Source organism: Carassius auratus, chromosome 13, assembly GCF_003368295.1.
Source record: "Carassius auratus strain Wakin chromosome 13, ASM336829v1, whole genome shotgun sequence".
Lineage (NCBI taxonomy): Eukaryota > Metazoa > Chordata > Actinopteri > Cypriniformes > Cyprinidae > Carassius > Carassius auratus.
The window spans coordinates 11,172,965-11,192,293 of record NC_039255.1 but is presented as its reverse complement, the minus strand read 5'-3'; the positions used below and the strand labels follow the sequence as shown (position 1 = coordinate 11,192,293).

Sequence of the window (19,329 nt, the reverse complement as noted above, 5' to 3'; positions counted from 1 at the left end):
GCTAAATGCAAGTATAAAAAAGAATGCAGAAATATAAAGAGAAAAAAATTGGCCTAATTGAGTGCCTATATCAGTGATCCTCAAATCTGGCTCGCGAGATCCAGTTTCCTGCAGAGTTTAGCTCCGACTCCAATTAAACACACCTGCCTGTGATTTTCTAATGATCCTGAAGACACTGATTAGCAAACTCATGCGTGTTTGATTAGGGTTAGAGTTAAACTTCGCAGGAAAGTGGATCTCGCGAGCCAGATTTGAGGATCACTGGCCTATATAAACTATAGTATAGTTTGTGTAAATTCATATGTACCTTGGTGGAAGGTAGCCAAATTAGGCAGATGTCAACGTGGACAGGTTGAATGAAATGCCTAAAAAGACTTAAAGGTAACACTTTATTTGTCTTTGTTACACGTAACATGTACTTATTGTAATAAAAATTAATTATGCATAATTACAAGCAAGCAACCCTAAGCCAAACCCTAACCATATAGTAAGTAACAAGGACACCTTAAAATAAAGTGTTACTGACTTTTGTAATGTTAAAGTCTTTTCTTCCATATTGTTACATACATCTGAGTGTAACCAATTACTGAGAAAAAGAAAATAGGAGACTTCTATGTATCGAGAAGTTCTAACTATTGGTTGTTGAATTGAATGGAGGCAGATTTGAATGAAAGCTTGCTTTCTACTTTATGAGTGGTGGGATTTTTGCGGATGAAATGATTGGAGAAGTCTGGTGTCATAAGTATATTTGTATATATATATATATATATATATATATATATATATATATATATATATATATATATATATATACACACAGCACACACAAATATATTATGTAATTTTGGATGTGCTTAGTGTTGTCACAGTACCAAAATTTCAGTATTCGGTACCAATACCAGTGAAAATCCACAATTCTCGATACCAATTTTCGGTACCAAAGAAAACCACAAAAATATGTTTATTTAAAAAAAAAATTATAATAATAAAAAATAATAAATAATGCAATTCTTTATACTTATTTACAATTCTGTTTAAAGTTTTTCTACAAGTAATATAATAATGAAAAACAGTAAACAAGTTTCACCCAAATTTTATTTGTCTTTTAATTAATGAAATTTGTCTTTTAATTAATTAAATTTAAACACATTTTATTTTTTGGTAAATAAAGGGGATTTGCTATTAAAATTAAAACATGGAAGAAATATTGTGTGATTTATTTCTTTAAAAAATAAAGTTTTATACATTTTTTCAACAGTAGTAGCAGTATCACATACATTCTACTAAATAATAGTAATATTTCTAGTACAGTGCCTTTATGTAAAAATGAAATTTTATTTTGACGGGTTTCCGTTGAATACCTTTAAATTGACACTGATTTTACTCAAATGAAATGGTAAAATGCTTGTGAAGTGACTCAGAACAGTTCTGGTGATGTTGTTTATGTATTTATGTCCTCATTGAGACGGCAGAAGCTGAAATTACTGCAAGTGTCATGCGCTTCAGTCTATGTAGTAAACAAACCCGCACATCTCTGCAATTCATTCATTCACACAGAGACGCGCTAACATGCAGGATTCATATTTCAACCAACTTTTGCGGCTTAACATTTACAGATACTGGTCCATATGGAGATTTGATTTGATTAATTTATACTAACTTTGACAAATTCCGTGACTGTCCATATTAAAATGTACGTTTCATTTTGAGATTCCGTCTGCTGTATGCACCATGAACCGGGTTGACCGGGTACTCGGGTACCACCGGTACTAAAAAACCTGGTACTGTGAAATTGTAATTTTTTTAGTACCGACTTGGTACTGAAGTACCGGGTCTTTTGACAACACTATATGTGATTAATCGCGATTAATCGATTTGACAGCAATGCATAATACTAGATCTAAACCGTTCTAAAATGAATCTCCTGAGATCGATGTTAACACAACAGGTGTAAACAGAACCAAATACACATTTAATACAGAAAGAATGCAAATGTATTGATATAGTGCTGATTAATTGTGATTCATTTCATGCAAGTAATTTGATAAATTTTTTATCAACAGCCACACTGACAGAAAGAGAGAGACAAAACGTCTATTGTCTGAACACAGTGCTGGAGCCTGTTGCTGGCATGGAAGGGTGGGAAAAGATGCTGGGGCCTTGAGCAAAAACACATCAATAAGATGCATGTCTCATTCTCAACACCATCATCTCCAGCCGCTGTTCATCAGCACTGACCCCTACTGCCCCCAAGCTAAAGACGTTCATCTAAACACTCTAACCTCCTTGACTAGGACACACACATTTGTGGAAATGTATATATTCTCGCCCACTCTCCGTCTCTCTCACTCATCATAATGGACAACTTTAGCAGATCGAGATTGAGAGAGTGAGAAATATCGAATGAGAGAGAGAGAGAGAGAGAGAAAGAGAGTTAGAGGGTGATAAAAACAAGTCAAAGCGACAATGGAAAGCTCCAGGGCAGCAAACAGAAACTTTCATTTCCCAGAAAGTAATATAACATCAGTTGTGTTTGGTCATCTCAAGGGCTCGAGTTGCTGGCCTGATCAATACCGCCAGGACTGAACTAGCAGTGTGCTTCCCTGAACCTTCATCTAGACAGTAATAACAGTCAGTGTGTTCCACTATCCAAGCCTTAAAACAGACTTTAAAACATGTCGCTTAGGTGTACAGCAACACCTTGTCTTGTAACTGTTCCTTGAGTACTTGCTGACCTAATAATAAAAAAGATAAGAAAAAAAAAACAAAAACGAGATAACCATATTCTCTAGATAAATGAAAAAACAAAAACATTAAAAACAAAGACCGATCATTTTAAATGTTACAAGTGTATTTAGGCATCACAGCTCTACAATGTGCAGTATGATTGATATTCGTTTATAGTTTGGTGGATCATGTGACACTGAAGACTGGAGTAATGGCCAGTAACAGCTTTTCCATCACGTCATTCAAATGTCATTTAAAATGTAAAATTACATTTTAAAATATTTTTTTAAACAGAAAATGGTTGTTTTAATTTAAATAATATTTCACAATATTTCTACTTTTACTATATTTTGCTGTATTACTATTTTACTATATTATACAATATTCTGAAAAACACTGATGCACATTTATGTGCTGAATCACCAAACCTTCAGAGTACATCTACGTTCATTTATTTTTGTATTCACTATTATCACATTGCCCTGCTGTTGGTCATAAATATGGTGGATGAGTGGAAAGATCTGAAACAGATGAATGTATCACACATCACTTCATATAAATATAAACTCTGTAAGATTGATTTGTCTGTAAAATCCCATTAGATTAGTCAATGACATGTAAAGTGCATAAATTGGTCTTCCATTTCACTACCTCCCACCACTTAAAAAATGTTTTTTTTTTGTGTGTAAAATGACCTTGAAGTATTTTTGTTCCAGCCTATCTTAGATATATCAGATTCCCTGATCAGCAATGAGATGAGTAATCAATTATTCATGTCTTACCAAGGCCTAACAGGTCGATGGCGGGCTCTGCACTCTTCTTAGGGCTGATTCTGGAATCTGTCTGGTTGTCTTCTCTTTTCTAAGATGAAGGGAGACAAAAAAAAGAGAGTGTTAGCGAGAAGATTTTTTTGGGATCACAATTCCAAAAGTGAGCATCAGACTAAAAGGCCACCAGGTGTTGTTCTGATTCGAATGTTGTTCTTCACAACAACAAAAAAAACAGCCTTCAGATACTATGTATACACGGCTTCTGTGTTTTAACTTTGCTAGTTAGGCACTCTGCAAATTGTATGAATAGATAATGCAACGCGGTGCCAAAATAGCTCACTCGCTCTATTTGTTCATTGCCTGACTGACGCCCGACTGCACCTCACTTTGGTGTCGACTGACCATGCCACTTTGGAATTTCAGTTCAAAGGCGCTTTTGAGGCCTGTGATTTGTGATGGGAAGAAAGAGGCATCTCGGGCTGAGAAGACTAACTGTAATCCGGTCTGAATGGCCGATCGATGGGCTCTGGGTTAAAGCCTAGATCAAAGCCAGACGGAGGCCTTTTAAAACCTCATTCTAAACAAACCACCCTCACATATATACACAAACACACAAGCAAACTCAACAGGACAGCATTGGGATGCGTTCTTCTTGAGGGAGCGGCAAGAGACTGGGAAGACAAAAGGGCAGAACACGTCAGAATAGACACAAACCCAGCCAGACTGTGCTGTCAAATCTGAATAAAACCACCGGTGTCTGACATCTGCCTTATTAGCACAATAAAAGAGAATGATACATGCGAATTTGTCTAGATGTGTCACTTAACGTCATCATTGCGCAATTGTTTTTGGCAAAAGATTGAATTTGAGTGATTGAAAAACGGGACAGAGCCAACACAAGCACTCTAATGAGCATCTGCAGGCAGGGCTTGTGGTGAAGTGTCGAGCCAGGTGCATCGTGGGTAGAGGATTAAATGGGAAAAATAAATTTGCTGTTCTCCAGCGAGCTTGAGATTCGGATCCATTTAGCTGTGGGGTAAAGAGAAAAAAATGGTTGCCTAATGAAAAAAAAACGCTTTTTTCTGATTCCAAAGTCATCAAAAGCAGTTTCTAATGAGAAATGACATCGATCGCTCTTAATTTTACAAGCTCCTGAATTATGAAAGCTATCAGAAGGGTGTTTTATACATCACTAGGTCCTGAGCTCTTGAGAGAAGGTTGGAAATTGAATTAAAGTGAATTGAATCTTAATCTTTTAGCGGTGAAAACCTTCTCCAGCCTTGCATGTCAGCTTCTGAATACAAGGCCAAGTCTTTTTAACGTGTGACCTTTTTTATTGTAGTACACAAGCAGAGAGGCACATAGGAAGGAATGTGATGTACAGCTGCCCTTCGCAAATAAAAAAAATAAAAAATACACCTCTATGATTGAAAACCGTAATATTAAAACGGTTGGGTTTGGTTGAATTATGTATGAATTGAGGGCTTAGGTGCTCTACCATTTGTTGACTTTGACACACGCACACTTTGAAGACAACTTTGAAGGTGAAATCCTTCAAGAATGTATTTTCTACTTCAGATTGCGGAAACACAGGCTAAGACAAGCAAACAAAACATTCACAAGACAGATACACTGAAATACAAAGGCTTATGGCACACATCACACCTTGTAAAACAGGGATTGTCAACTTTGGGAAGATCTGGGGCAACACAGAAAGGGTCTCTTTAGCCTCAAGGGACAAATTTAATTTTTTAATTCTAATGAGGTGCGCAGCCCAAAATGAGCTATTTTAACCACAAAATGAATTATGTAACCACAAAACATCACAAATAATTTTTAAAAAGTACAAAATATTGCTATAATACTGAACTGTAATTTAAATTTTAAAAATATGACAATGAAAATAAAAGCTAATATTAATATAATTTAAATTAATACATGAAATATTATTAAACATCAAAATATTAACAAAGCTATAATAATAAGTCACTTTGAATAAAAGTATCTGCTAAGTGATTAAATGTAAATGTAATATATAAATAATACTAACATAACACTGAAGGCTACAGTTTTCTGCTTTTTCTTCACACTATGCTTTTATTTATGCATACAATTACTTCTAAATTCTTCCAGTCCATCTCATCCTCTCTCTCTCAGCCTTTCCTCACTCTCGAAAGCCGTTCAGTGAACGGGTGTGAAATAGCTTGAACTGTCTCTGGGGCCTCTCCAATCAAGGTCATTTCTAATTCATGGATACTTCCCTTTGATGGAAGAATAATTCCATTTGTGTCACATTCCCTCCGACGTAACACACCCGTGCCATGCAAACAGCATCAGAGGGAGATGCTCATGTGAGCGCCACTCAGTCATTATGAACAGGGACACCTTCTACACTTTGCTATGGACTGATGCAAAGCTGAATGTACTTGGCTGGGCACTCACAACTTGTGTTGCAGCTATGAATATTGGAGAGGGGGATAGGGGTCTGTAACCTATTTTGCATTCATGGACTGTTATTTTATTTTTGTAGATGCTGAAAGACCAAGAAATGATCAATGTGTTTTTTTAAAACCGTGTGCAGGTGATTATCGAGGAGGAAGACATGTAAAATATTCAAACCAAATCGAGCTGAACACAACCAACATAGAGAAATATAGTGAAATGGGAGAAAAATAAATAAATATATAAATAAGTAAAATAAAAAAGTGAATGAGCAAAGCAGAGAAAAATACTTAATGTGAAGTCAAATAAAAGTAAAAGAAAATACAAATAAATAAAAAGTAAATGTCAAATAAAAATTCATAATTCTGCCATAAAAACATTTACTATTCTACTGTACATTAAAAATGGCAACTTTTTATTAACCACTACTGAAACCACTTTAAAATAAACAAAATCCACACAGAACAATACAGCACAGTCCTGTCAACAAAATACCGACATAGTGTTTTCTTGTCTGTGAAATATAAAAGAAAAAAACATTAAATAACAAATTCTAGTTTACAAATGATTAGAAGATCATTATCAGAAGATTGGAAGAATGATTAGGAGATCAAATAACAAAAAGCAATATGGAGAGAAGGGTAGCCTGTATCTTGAGGAATGGAAGAGGTGCTGTTCTTCTGCAGCACAGAAATAATGATAGTGGAAGGAAGCTCTCTGCTGAAAGTACAGTGAGTTCTTGAGCTCATGAGTGGGCACATGCCACTTCCTGTAGCACAGTTCCTTTACACACTCTGAGACCAGGACAAAGCCCTCACTCCACAGAGCCCAGAGCAGGGCTATTAATTATTAGTGAAACCACAGCGTGAAACAGAAAGACAGGTGAGGGAAAAATACCAGAAGTGCTTTGAAGGCTTGTAAGACCAGTTCCCATTGCTGCGCACAATAACTAATAATGAGGCTCTGTACTGACACAATGCAAACCTATTTCATATTTTACAACAATTAGTGCCAAACTTCTAATCTGACTGACCGAGCAGCGTTACGGGCTTTAGTCGCCAAAAACGAAAGGTGGATGTAATAAATTAAACCCCTGTTACAGAACATGATAAGCAGTCAAACTCATTCAGTTTCCAGTAATTAAAGCAGCATTAACCACAGCCAGCGTTTAATGGAAGCATGGCAGCATCTGCCAGCGGATGCACAGAATGAAGAGACTCAGGCCTGTGCCATGGGGGGAGAAAACAAGACTCTGTTATCATTTAATATGCTTATCATCAATTATAGTTCATCATTGTGCTTATCAGGGATCTAAACTGGGGTGGCCTGAGGAGTCTTTGGCTCGTAATCAGCACAGGCACTTACATCACTGATTACTTTATTCAAATTGCACTTTAATCAGCTGTTAATCCACACGCTCTCTCTGAGTCCGGACTTCCTGCGGCACAAGGGCAGCGCTGCAACTCAATGCAGCTGACGCCTGAATGACAGACTGATGGTCAGGCCCATACCGAACCTGGGGACATTTTCTGCTTTTCTGCATAGATTTTCAGAACACGGTTGCATGTTTTAAACATCTGAGCTATATACTGAGAGCAATGTGACTTTTCTCTCTCTCTCACACACACACTTGTGGTTTATGGGGACTCTCCATAGACCTAATGGTTTTTATACTGTACAAACTGTATTTCCTATCGCCCTACATCAACTCCACACCTAAATCTACCTCTTACAGAAAACTACTAGCAATTTTTTTATTTCCTAAAACACTGTTTTGTATGTTTTTTAAGCCTTTTGTTTTATGGGGAAACAGGAAGTGTCCTCATAAACCATGCTTACGTTGAGAGAGAGAGAGAGCTCTGTGTGTGAGCGACCGAGTGATTTATCGTGAGTGCGTTTGTATGTGTTCAAGTGAATGTGTGTGTGTGACGGCATGCACCTGGTCAGAAAGCAACGTGTAATGATAAGGGTCGTTAACATATCACGTATTTTTCACGCTCAAGTTCGTTATTTCCAATATAGGCGCGCGGTATGCACGCTCATAATGGAAGCATCCAGGCGCGTCCGCACCGAGTTAAAAATATCTACACTTTTCAGAATGCCGCAAGCGCACCGCGGTTCATGTGACAAGAACTAACCAATCAGCTTCATCCTTTCCCGCAAGTGCCAAGCGATTTGGAAAAAAAGTAAAGTGAAAGTAAAGTGAGTGACGTCAGTGAGTGTGTTGTCAAGCAAAGAGAGTGAGCGGTAGCAGTGTCTGTGAGGGAAAAGAATAGATCCCGGCCGGTCTTGGGCACGAAACTTTTTTTATAACATTTTTAGTCAAAAACAACGTGATGAATGCTCAAGTCCGAGTCCAAGTCGAGTCACGAGTCCAGAGAATGGAGTCTCGAGTCGGACTCGAGTCCAAAGAATAGTGACTTGAGTCGGACTTGAGTCCGAGTCCATGACTCGAGTACTCCATCACTGACTCACACACACAAAACATATAGTTGTAATAATTTTAGTTTGGTTTGTTTGGTTGTATTTAAATGTATTTTAGTTTTTGCATCACATCACAATTAAAAATAAAAATTTTAATCTTTTTTCTTTTAATTATTTTTAGTGGTTGAACACTAACTAAAAGATACTCAAGTGAGTTATCCCGCAGCATATGACTGGATTATTTTGATATATTTTTTATTTTTATTTATACTGTCAGTCTACTGCTAACATCTTGCAGTGTTATTTTTTCTCGCCATACACAGCCATTCAAAAATGTTGGTCAGTAATATATATATTTTTTAATGAATATATTTTAATGGATAAGTTATTTAAAAAATTTGTAAAATACATTTTCTTATTAAAACTATTTTCTTTTAATTTTCAGTTATTCTAAATTATAATCATAATTTACGTTTACTGTATTTTCTATAAAAAAACAACAACACAACAGTAGTGTATTTTCAGCACAAAATGTCGACATGGTGCACATTTTTTTGTCTTGTCTTCTTTAACACTGACAACTGTACTTGTTTGTCAACAAAGACAAGATGAAAAAGGCACATCATAACAATAATTATCAGATTTTAATTAGAAATTTTATGTTGACAAAAACAAAAAGGACAGAAAAATATCACATAAAAATAACACTGAAAAATAAAAACAAATTATATAGAACTACACAAACAAAAACATTTTATGTGTCGTTTTGTTAACTAAATTAACTAGCCATAATATAAAATAAATGAATCCATAAGAGGCAGGGAATGTGTAGAATTTTGTGAATGACTAGCATTAAAACATAAATTGTGGTCCTGCTGAAGGCCTGAAGCGATGGATAAGAGATGAAGACAAAAAGATGAAGAAAACAGAGCTTGTTTATGTGCTGCAAGCCCATGCAATGTCTTGCATATGTTTGGATGTGTGAGTGTGCATTTTTAATCATTTCACAGTAAACATGGCCACTGTAATCTGTATTATGTATGTGTTGGGTGGTGGGCATTTTCCCACCATTTTCCCAACAAGCCTTTGTGAGCATTAGATGGGATGGACAGGCATGAAAATTTAACAGATCAACAATAGACGTGTGGCTAGGGAGGGGGAACGCTGGTGCAAGGGCTCACGTCTGTGAATGATGCACTGCAGGGGGTTCTGGGCCGAGCTTCTGGCCCGTCACAAACTGTCAACGCACATCACACTGAAGAGAATCCGCCGCGCTGATACTTCCACGCTTGCCGGTCTACACACGCATAAATCCACTATGTTCTAGACACTGCTTTTGTGAAAGCTACAGAAATTAACTTTTTATGAAAGCTACAGAAATTAACTTTAATGACGATCAATGGACTTTCCTGCAGGCCAGTCATACCAAAGTACACATCCAAATCTACTGCTGCTTGGTTCAGGGATCAGTCATAGAATGTACTTGAGTGACCTGTTCAGTCTCCAGGCTTAATTTCAAATATCTGGTTGAATTTGAAGAAAGCAGTGGTGAATGTGAAAACCAAAGATTATCAGTGATCTGGAAGCTTTTTCAGGCGAGGAATGGTCCAAGACTGTAGTAGTGAGAGAGGTGACAGAAGCTTCTAAACACTTACAGACAGCGTTTATTGGTGATTTTAAAGAATAAAAGATTCTGCAAATAATTTTGAACATTAATGTTTAGAGCCAATTTGAATTTTATCATGATTCATCAATGTTCCATTCTCAGAATCACTCAAAAGTGTATTAAACTTTCTCTAATACTTTACTGATGCCTTTGTTGAATTGATTTCATAAAATGTTGTTCTCCGCAGCAAAATATCTTGCAGGTCAAGGGGGTTGAATACCTTTGATTGCAACCGTACTTATGAACTTTGACTGTAGCCTCCATTTAAGTGGTTACAGACCTAAACAAAACGAAATAAACTTACTTTTTAATTGGTATAGCACAAATTGCACTGCATTAATTTGCACTAATTTAATACATTCTGAAAAATAATTTATTCTTGTGAATTTTCAGCAGCCATCACAAGTCTTCAGTGATCCTTCAGAAATCATTCTAATATGTTGATTTGCTGCTAAAGAAACAGTTGCTATTATGATCAATGTTGAAAATTGTTGTGTCGCTTAATTTTTTTTTCTGGATTCTACTATGAATAAAAACTTCAAAAAGCACATCACTGATTTGAAATCTTTTAAACAAAAAGTTTACTGTCAGTTGTGATCCATTTAATGCGTTACTGCATTTAATGTATTATTCCTTGCTGAAAACTATTTATCTCTTTCAAATAATCTACCTGACCCCTAACCTTTGACGCCGCCTTCACACTGGCATTTGAAATCCCCTCCGTAATCCACAATACTCCCCCAGTGGACGTTGTACTACACCGCCGAGAGCGGGGGCCACAATATTTAATTATTCATTTTAATTGTATTAACTGCCCTTATAATGTTAGAAAATCATGAAAATAAAAAAATGACATGACAACTTACCGTTATAAAATCATTATTTATTGTATTAAAAGTTATGAATTCAGGTTTGTTTATCAGTACCATAGCAACGCCAACTTCCGCTGGAATTGTCTTGCCTTTCGCAAGAATATCGGAGCTGATTTCAACTGCCAGTGTGAAATCGGCGTGAACTGTAGTGCATGCGACAGCTAGGTTAACTACCCACAGAAGAAAGTGTAGGTTCTGCATGCATAGGCTATGACTAATCATTTTCAATTAGTAAAAATGTTCGTAGGATTGGCTATGTCAAGAACAAATGTTCACATATAAATGAAATGCCATACATCTACATCATTTTCAGGAAAATGAAAATAACAATGGAGCATGACGGAAAATTTACAACCCAGTCCGTCAAAGTGACAGATGATGATTATTTGCCATGCATCCTCTGAATTACGCGCATGTGTGTGTGTGTGTGTAATCAAGGCCCTCCTGCTGTGTGATCTTATTCTCTAAAGGTTGCCTACACCCTCTTCTTCCCAGAAGACCCCCTGTCCTCGCTCTCTCCCTCACCTTTTATCTTGACATCACTCTGGCATGTATATCAGCTAATGTGAATTCTGAATGGATGGCCTGAGATATTGAGGTTAATGATGATGCCCTCACTAAAGTAAATATGAAGCTCAGGGCTGTCTGAACCCCCAGAGCCACTTCACTCACACCTCAAGCCTCAAGTCAATATGGTGGTTAGGCCTCAATCTCGACACGGACACACACACACACACTCGCAGTGTGGGAGTTACTGTCTCTTCACTATAGGTTTCTAACCACAGAGTCATTTTCACGCCTTCTGGATCCTCCCGCTTTCCAAATTGTTTTTGCAAAGGTCAAATACAATGTTCAGCTCGCAGGGTCTGATGGTGTAAATGGGGAAGACGTGGAGGAGGGGGATGGGGAGAACAACCCTTCGGCCATAGATTAGAGACAAAAGCTGTAGTGGTGCTTTTTCTTTTCTTTTTTTCTCCCACACAATGAAACAATGCCACATAGAATCAAAGCATCCATAACTTTTCAGCAAGTTCATTAATAATAAAAGAAATGTGAATCAGCAGACAGCAAATTATTTAAATTAATTATTTAATATTTACATTTTGGGGTGGAGTATCCCTTTAAGGTGAATAGTGTGTGATTTTTCTGTCACCAGAGGCACCAATTGGAATTGCAAAATGTGTCCATTTCCAATTGGGGGCTGGGTAAAAATATAGATTTTCTGAAGAAAAGATAAGTAAAAAAATAAGTATCTTTAAGTCAAAAATTTGTACAACAATGATATTAACTCTTAAAAATGCAAGATTGATCTTTTATTTAATTTCAGTGTCCAAAAATGCCATTTCTCAAAAACATTATGTGAAATGAGTAGTATGGTCAAAATTTTAGTATTCATAAAACAGTAGGTGAGAAGTACATGGATGACCTACTACAGATGAGTTTCGAAGTATGCAATCGATGGACACTTGAGGCCACAGAAAATGCAGTCAACCATGGCAACTGATGGCATGGATCACCTGACAAAGCCAGTGTGATGAATGTAATATGTCCAGATATCATTAATGCTACACACATTCATCCTCTATAGGATATTCAATATTCACATTCACAAAGGTTGTTTCTCATCAAATGTAGCACCTACTCAGAAGGTGTGCAAACCTGTATGACCTTATGCCATCATTGTGAATCAGACTCTTGAGCCATTCTCATGAAATGGTTCTTTTTAGTGAGGGAAAGGGGGGGGGTGCACAGCATAATCAATGTAGTCCAACACTTACTAAAAATGGCTCTTTTGTTTGGTTCTTTCTAATGAACCATTCAAAAATGTATCTGTCCAATGAATCCTTCATTGAATAAACTCAAATTTGAGTGGTTACTAAATCAAAAACAAGTTTTCTTGGTTTCCAGCAGTGAATCTGAATCAAATAAAATGGAATCTAAATCAAATTGAGAGCTTGGGAATCAGAATTTGAATCCAAATTGATTTGAAAAATGTGTATCGATTCCCAGGCTTTGCAAGAAGCTGATGTCAGAGGTCTCAAATATTTAGAAATTCAACATACAAATGACATCTATCAGTCTCTCCACAGTGACCAAGTTTATTTAATACACACTTCACATTTAATTTATGCAAAACATTAACACTTCTTGGCACAAATTTCTCATCAGCCCATGGGTCAGGAGGGGAAGAGATTTCATTAGTCATAGTCAGTATTATGGAAGATAACCCTATTCTAGGGTCTTCTGTGACGCAGACAGACAGGCCACAGGCCCAGAGATCAATGCAAAACACGTTTGAGGACCCAGTCAGACTCGGTAAATGATGGCTCATTAAAAGAAAGAAATGATGGGAGATAGCAGTAGGAGGGGGTCAGAGAGACGGTGATACAGTTAAAAGAAAAAAGGCTCTTAGAAGTTCTTCGCTGGCTTTCAGAGGAGGCACTTTCAGATGCATTTTTTTGATGCACTTTCTGTCGAGTTGCTTCTGACTCGTTCTCCAAAACTCATTTGCTCTTGTCATATCAAAGCAATCTGCTATTTGTTTATGAGGTGCTGTTATTAGATTTGAACAAGTTTTGTTTTGTTCTTAATAAAAAAAAAAAAAAAAACAATCTCACTTTGCATAAAATAATTGGATTTTCCGTTTTCACAGGCCTCGGTTCCTGTCACTCAGAAGGGGGAATTTTCCGACCAAATCGGGAATCATAACTACATGCCTTTATGTGTGCACCCAGATGTATTCAAATATGGCCATGCAACATCTTAGTCGGGTTTCTGAAATCTTATCTTGCTCCCCTGCCTCACAAAAACAGACGCATAAAGGCAACAGTCGAGTCACCCGTCCGTCGGCAATAAAGCTGTAATTAAGACTTTTCATAAATGATTATCTTTATCATAAAGAACTCCACAAAGCTTGAGAAATCTTAGCCCTCATTTCCTCAACCAAATGCCTAAAAGCTGTCGCAGATCTAATTATGATTACCACATAGTGCCTTCATGCTTTCTTTACTTTGAAACCTCGCTAATATTCTGCCTCTGGCGGCAGGTTTAGAAACGAGGCTTCAAACCCACCATTACAAAATGTTCTTTCTTGTGCTTCGGTTCAGGATCCAACACCTTATATGAACAGGGTGACCGTGTAAGTGGATGCAAGTGGATTTCATGAGAGTATTTAAACTCTTGTATGTTTAAAGATGCAAATTAATGTAACACAAATGTATCATACAAAAACATATTTTAGGTAGAGTATACTGAGCTGGCTCCCTTTATGCCAATACACGCCAGGAAACGGTCTTGGTTAGTTTATCGCTCTCCCGCTGCTCCAAATCCAGCCAATATTGATCAGGCTCCCTGCAGCACGGCTATCGATTGGCTGTTTGCAGGTGTGCATGTGCATGCAATTGCATGCGGTGTGAAACTAAACTAGGTCCCTGTAGGGTGACTGAGCAGATGGTGCGGGAGGGAGATATCTAGTTAAGGTGAGAAGTGTTGTTTGTCAGAGGACACTGCTCATTTAGGGCACCCTTCACTCTCTCGCTCTCTCATACATGTGGTTCTTGCTGCATTAGGGCTGCCAGTAATAGGGGCTGGAGGCAGATGTGTTGTTGAAAGGTGAAGGCAGAGACGAAGCTGGTGCTGGGGGAAAGAAGAGTTGATTTAACACTATATGGCCCTAGCAGCTAGTGGTTAATGGGTGCCACTAACAGCATTGTTCAGTCTCCTGTGCATCAAGACTGCCAATTTGATAGGTTAAAGAATAGTTAACCCAACAATGAAAATTCGGTAGTCACCCTCGTCATACTAAATCTGAATTGAATTTATTTATTTAATTTTTTTCAGTGGAACATGAATAAGACATTTTCAAAGTCAAAACAACACTGGACCCCACTGACTTCATGTGTATGGATAAAACCAACAAAGAGTTGTTTTAAGATATATTTTGTGTTCCAAAGAAGAAAAAAAGCTGTACAAGTTTGGAACGACATGAGGGTGTGTAGATTATGTAAAGATTTTTTTTTTGTTTATTATTATTGGGTGAACTATCCATTTAAGAACAAATGTCAATTCACGATCAGATACAGAATCAATATTTTAAACTAATCTAATCTATCCATTTCCTTGAAATTAAACATTCCACCAAATTATTAGTTTTTATAGTAAAAATTACCATAATAAATATGTGCAAAATCTTGTATTAGTGCTAGAGGTGATATTTCAGATAAAACCACCCGTAAAGCAAGTAAAATACAAATAAATGATGTTTGGTTGCTTTAGATACTGTTCAGAGAGTCTCTTTCTGTATAAGTGGGTGGTTCTTGGCCTAAATAAACTGCAATATGGAGCACACAAGACTCACAAGCTCACAAACGCATGAACTCTCAAAGAGTGGGCGCACAAAAAGAGTTCTGAAACAGAAACTAAATATTCAATATAACAATAATGTGATTTTTCATGACTTTCAAGACCAGTACAATGTTCAAACAACAACAGCAGCCTTCATAGTCTAAAACAAATTAAGAAAAGGAAGACAGGTTTTTCACTGCCTCATATCAGTTGTGGTATGGCTGTGTACGGTTGTATCTTGAGTTCGGTGTTATCGTGTCTTCCTCTGATTTATGCTCCTGCAATATGCACTGCACGGCACGCACTGACAAGCTCTGATCTATACATTCACTGGCTTATACATAGTTTGTTGACTTATATGCTACACTTCTTTCTAAGTCACACTCTTGCCACAGCCTCACTGTGAATGGCTGGTATAACCTAGAGCCATTTAAAGGACACTGACAAAACTGAGATTTAAATAGGTATCTGTACCAAGTTTGTGCATCCATGTGACCTTAATGATTTCATCAGTCCGGAAAATATTTGCTTTCAAATTTTAAACATTTAAATCCAATTAAATCCTGTAAGCTAAGATTTAAAAAAAAAAAAATTGCCATATTTAAACATTGTATTTAATTGTTTTTACACAACTGACACAGTAACTGTACTAAGTTCTGAAAAGAACACGCACTTAACCCCAACTCCCAAACCTAGATCAAACCTACACCAAAGCCAGCCTTCGACACCCATGAATTAACAGAAACATGCAAAAAATAAAGAAATGATTCACTCTTTGACTGTGTTTATCTCACTAATGTAACATATGTGAATAAGATAAAACGTAAAGGTGTTACAGGGTTCTCTTGTGTTCAAGGGTTTCCTCTAAACCGCAAGTGATCCATGCCATTGTCTGAATATGTTGCCAAACCACAAATCCACAGATGTCACTATACAGGTCTGAAACTGAGCACGTATGAGAGAGAATTTCTTTGTGTGTCTATGAAAAAACAGGGGTTTCATTGGTTTTCGAGACAATTGGTTTTGACTGCAGATATACTATTGGAAGAGAGCTGAATTGGATGATGACGTCACTAATTCATCAAATAACTGACTTTAACTGAAAAATGTACTATTTTCCTGTTAGACACTGTAAACCTGCTTTGACACAATCTGAATTGCATAATTGTGCTATATACGTAAATAAAGGTGACTTGACTTAAAGTGAAAAGAGGGACTTTGAGGGTCTAATTAAAGGTGTTATGTTACATGAATGCGTGTATGGCATATATATGCGTGTTCTTTGTGCTTTGACAATGGAGAAAAACCATCTGAACACAAGCAGCTCTTTCTCTGACAGCCCCGAGTGTGCTAACTTGCAGCACTACAGCAAATCACTGCATTTTCCACCTCCTGCAGGGTGACTGAAACGCACCCCCACCTCACTCCTCTGTCTTTCAGTTCTTTATTTCAATCTATATAAAATTCATTTCTCCGGTGCCTCTGTAAATCTTTCTTGTAATCTGTTTATTGTCTGATGCCATTTCTATCTCCTTTATATATTTAAAATAAAGACCTTCTCTCACTTCCTCCTCCCCTCCATTGGCTGTCCAAATCAGGGTTCATTATTCCACCTCCCATCAGGCATTCCAACGCTCTTCATTAACCGCAAACTGCTGATACAGTCCAGCATCTGATGCATGCCTCCATCACCACGGAAACTTCCCCTCCAACGGTGCACGCTAAATAGCGGAGGTCTCGTGCACACAAACACGCTTGCATCTATATGAAATCTTCAGATGATACATCTGAGTGGGGAAATCAAACAACTCAGAGCTGTCTAGATCAAACACACACACTCCAAACTGAGAAGAACAACTGCTCATAAACAAACTTTGACAAACAATCAGTCATAAACACAGACTGCTGTTTAGAATCCTAGTCATCAGCTTGTTTTATAAGGTAGGCAGCACAATTATGCACAGTAAGATGACCTCAGAATACACATGCATCCTTCACAGAGAAGGCACTGAAGGCAAAAAATAAAAACAGAAAAAAATACAAAAGGTACAGTGTTAACAGCTTTAAAGAGGGCAAATTACATAAGCATTGCAAATGACATTAACAACTAAATTAAAAATGATAGAGAAATGTGTTTTAAATGTGTTCATTTATTGAATGAGCACTGTGGGATGTCCGAACTGATTGCACTGTATTTTATGCATTCACTGCATTTTAAATATATGTTTTGTAATTTTAAATTGTACTGTAAATTGTACAATAGTAATATTTATTTTGGTTAATATTTATTTTGTCATAACAATAAACGGTTTAGTCATATTGTTACTGATTTAAGAAAAACATTTTACATTGCAATCAGAAAATCCTTATTTCAAACTGAATTAGGAAGTTTGATGAGAGATGGGGTTAGACTGATCATTAATTGTTTAGGGGTGTTAGGGCTCCTGGCCAGCGACGTCACCTGAAGTCATTTATTAAATATGCACAAATGAACTGTGTAGAATGAAAACACAACCATCAAAAAAATGTATCTGTATATACTATACTGTATATATATATATATATAAAGAAGTCTAGATTTCATGTTAACTTTGAAAGGCTGTGTGCGTGAAATCCCTCAGTGACAATTTTTTTATAAAACTATTGGTGAAGTCATAGATCCATAGTATCTTTTGTAGATATTTAATACTGCACATACACCAGAAACACACAAGAACACTTTCTCTCTCTCTCTCTCTCTCTCTCTCTCTCTCTCTCTCTCTCTCTCTTACACACACACAGGCCTTTAGGCAAAGTGGAAAGTGAATCCTGAAATCCCCTTCCCTGCATGAGGGCCCCAATGAGACTATACAGCAGCCTTCACACACACACACACTTTCTCCATTTCACACCACCCGTCAGCCTCCTTCCCTCCTTGCACCAGCAGACCTTTTTCTTCTTTTATCTCCTCTCCTCCTTCTCCCCTTCCTTCATCCACACCTCACTCTCGTCTCCCTGGATACTTCCCTCTCTCTCTCACTTCATTTACTTTTGTTCTGTCTTCCTCTCTCTCCATCTCCATCTTTTCCAAACCTGATTTCTCTCTCCATCTCCCTCGTAACCTCTCCCTTCTCAATCTTTTCTGTATCCCCAAACCAGAAACCCATCTGTGTGTATAAGCACAGGCCCAAGGTCATTGTTAGCCTAGATTAGTCAGGAAGTGCAGGGAGGAACGGCCATTATCATGTGCCTGACTTTCTTATTATTTGGTGTCCTCAGGCTGAAGAGTGAATCAGCATGTACGGTTCCGACACAGACTATGAGTGGGAAATGAAGAGCGAGGAGAGAGACAAGGCGGTTTTAGACAATGACTCAACGTTTTGATGAGGCAACACAGGCGATAACAAACTCATGAAGAGAACATTAACATTTACTCTAGTTCTCTTTTCGGCTGCGATTTGTCTGTAGGCGGTCATTACAACAGCACGACTGAGAGTGTGATATTGCTTTTATGTGACAGTTCAATAGATGTAATTAATATTAAAAGTAACCTTCATTTTAAACTAATTCGGTCAGGAAGTTTCTACAATTTGATTCTGCTATAAAAACAGTTTGAAAATAAACTTTTGTATGATTTAAGACGTAACATTTCAGAAGTGACAATCCATCTCACTTTATTTCAGCCTGGAAACTGTCAATTTCTAAGATAACATCCCGAAGAAAACTGAATTTTGCAGGATTCTGTCAGAGCTGGGCCATCTCACTGTTTTCAGCATTTCATGCTAAGCCCCACATTTCGATACAAGGTATAAATACAATTCAACTTTTAAAAGAGTATTGTGTCAGTATCAGGCTTGTAGTTAAAAAATACTTCGTTACTATAAACATTTTATGGTGCACTCAATCGGAAAGGAAATGATACAATTTGAGTTTGGTCTTAAAATTAGAATACAAGTAAAAAAGTGGAAACCCCTAATAATAAGGTTCATTCTTGACATTAATAATACATTAGGTATCATGAACTAATGATCCATTCATTTTAAAGGGCACTATTATGCCCTCTTTTACAAGATGTAATATTGGCTTTTGGTGTCCCCAGAATGTC

At 37.1% G+C, this 19,329-nt stretch overlaps 1 protein-coding gene across 9 annotated transcripts in view; it reads right to left on the bottom strand.

Annotated features, from left to right (window-relative positions):
- LOC113112641 (stromal membrane-associated protein 1-like) overlaps positions 1–19,329 on the bottom strand; it is a 99,440-nt gene that overhangs the window by 23,683 nt on the left and 56,428 nt on the right. For all 9 annotated transcript variants that reach the window (XM_026278378.1, XM_026278379.1, XM_026278380.1 and 6 more), the window contains one exon: positions 3,510–3,588. In XM_026278378.1, the coding sequence (XP_026134163.1) occupies positions 3,510–3,588 (79 nt within the window). The remainder of the gene's footprint in view (positions 1–3,509; positions 3,589–19,329) is intronic.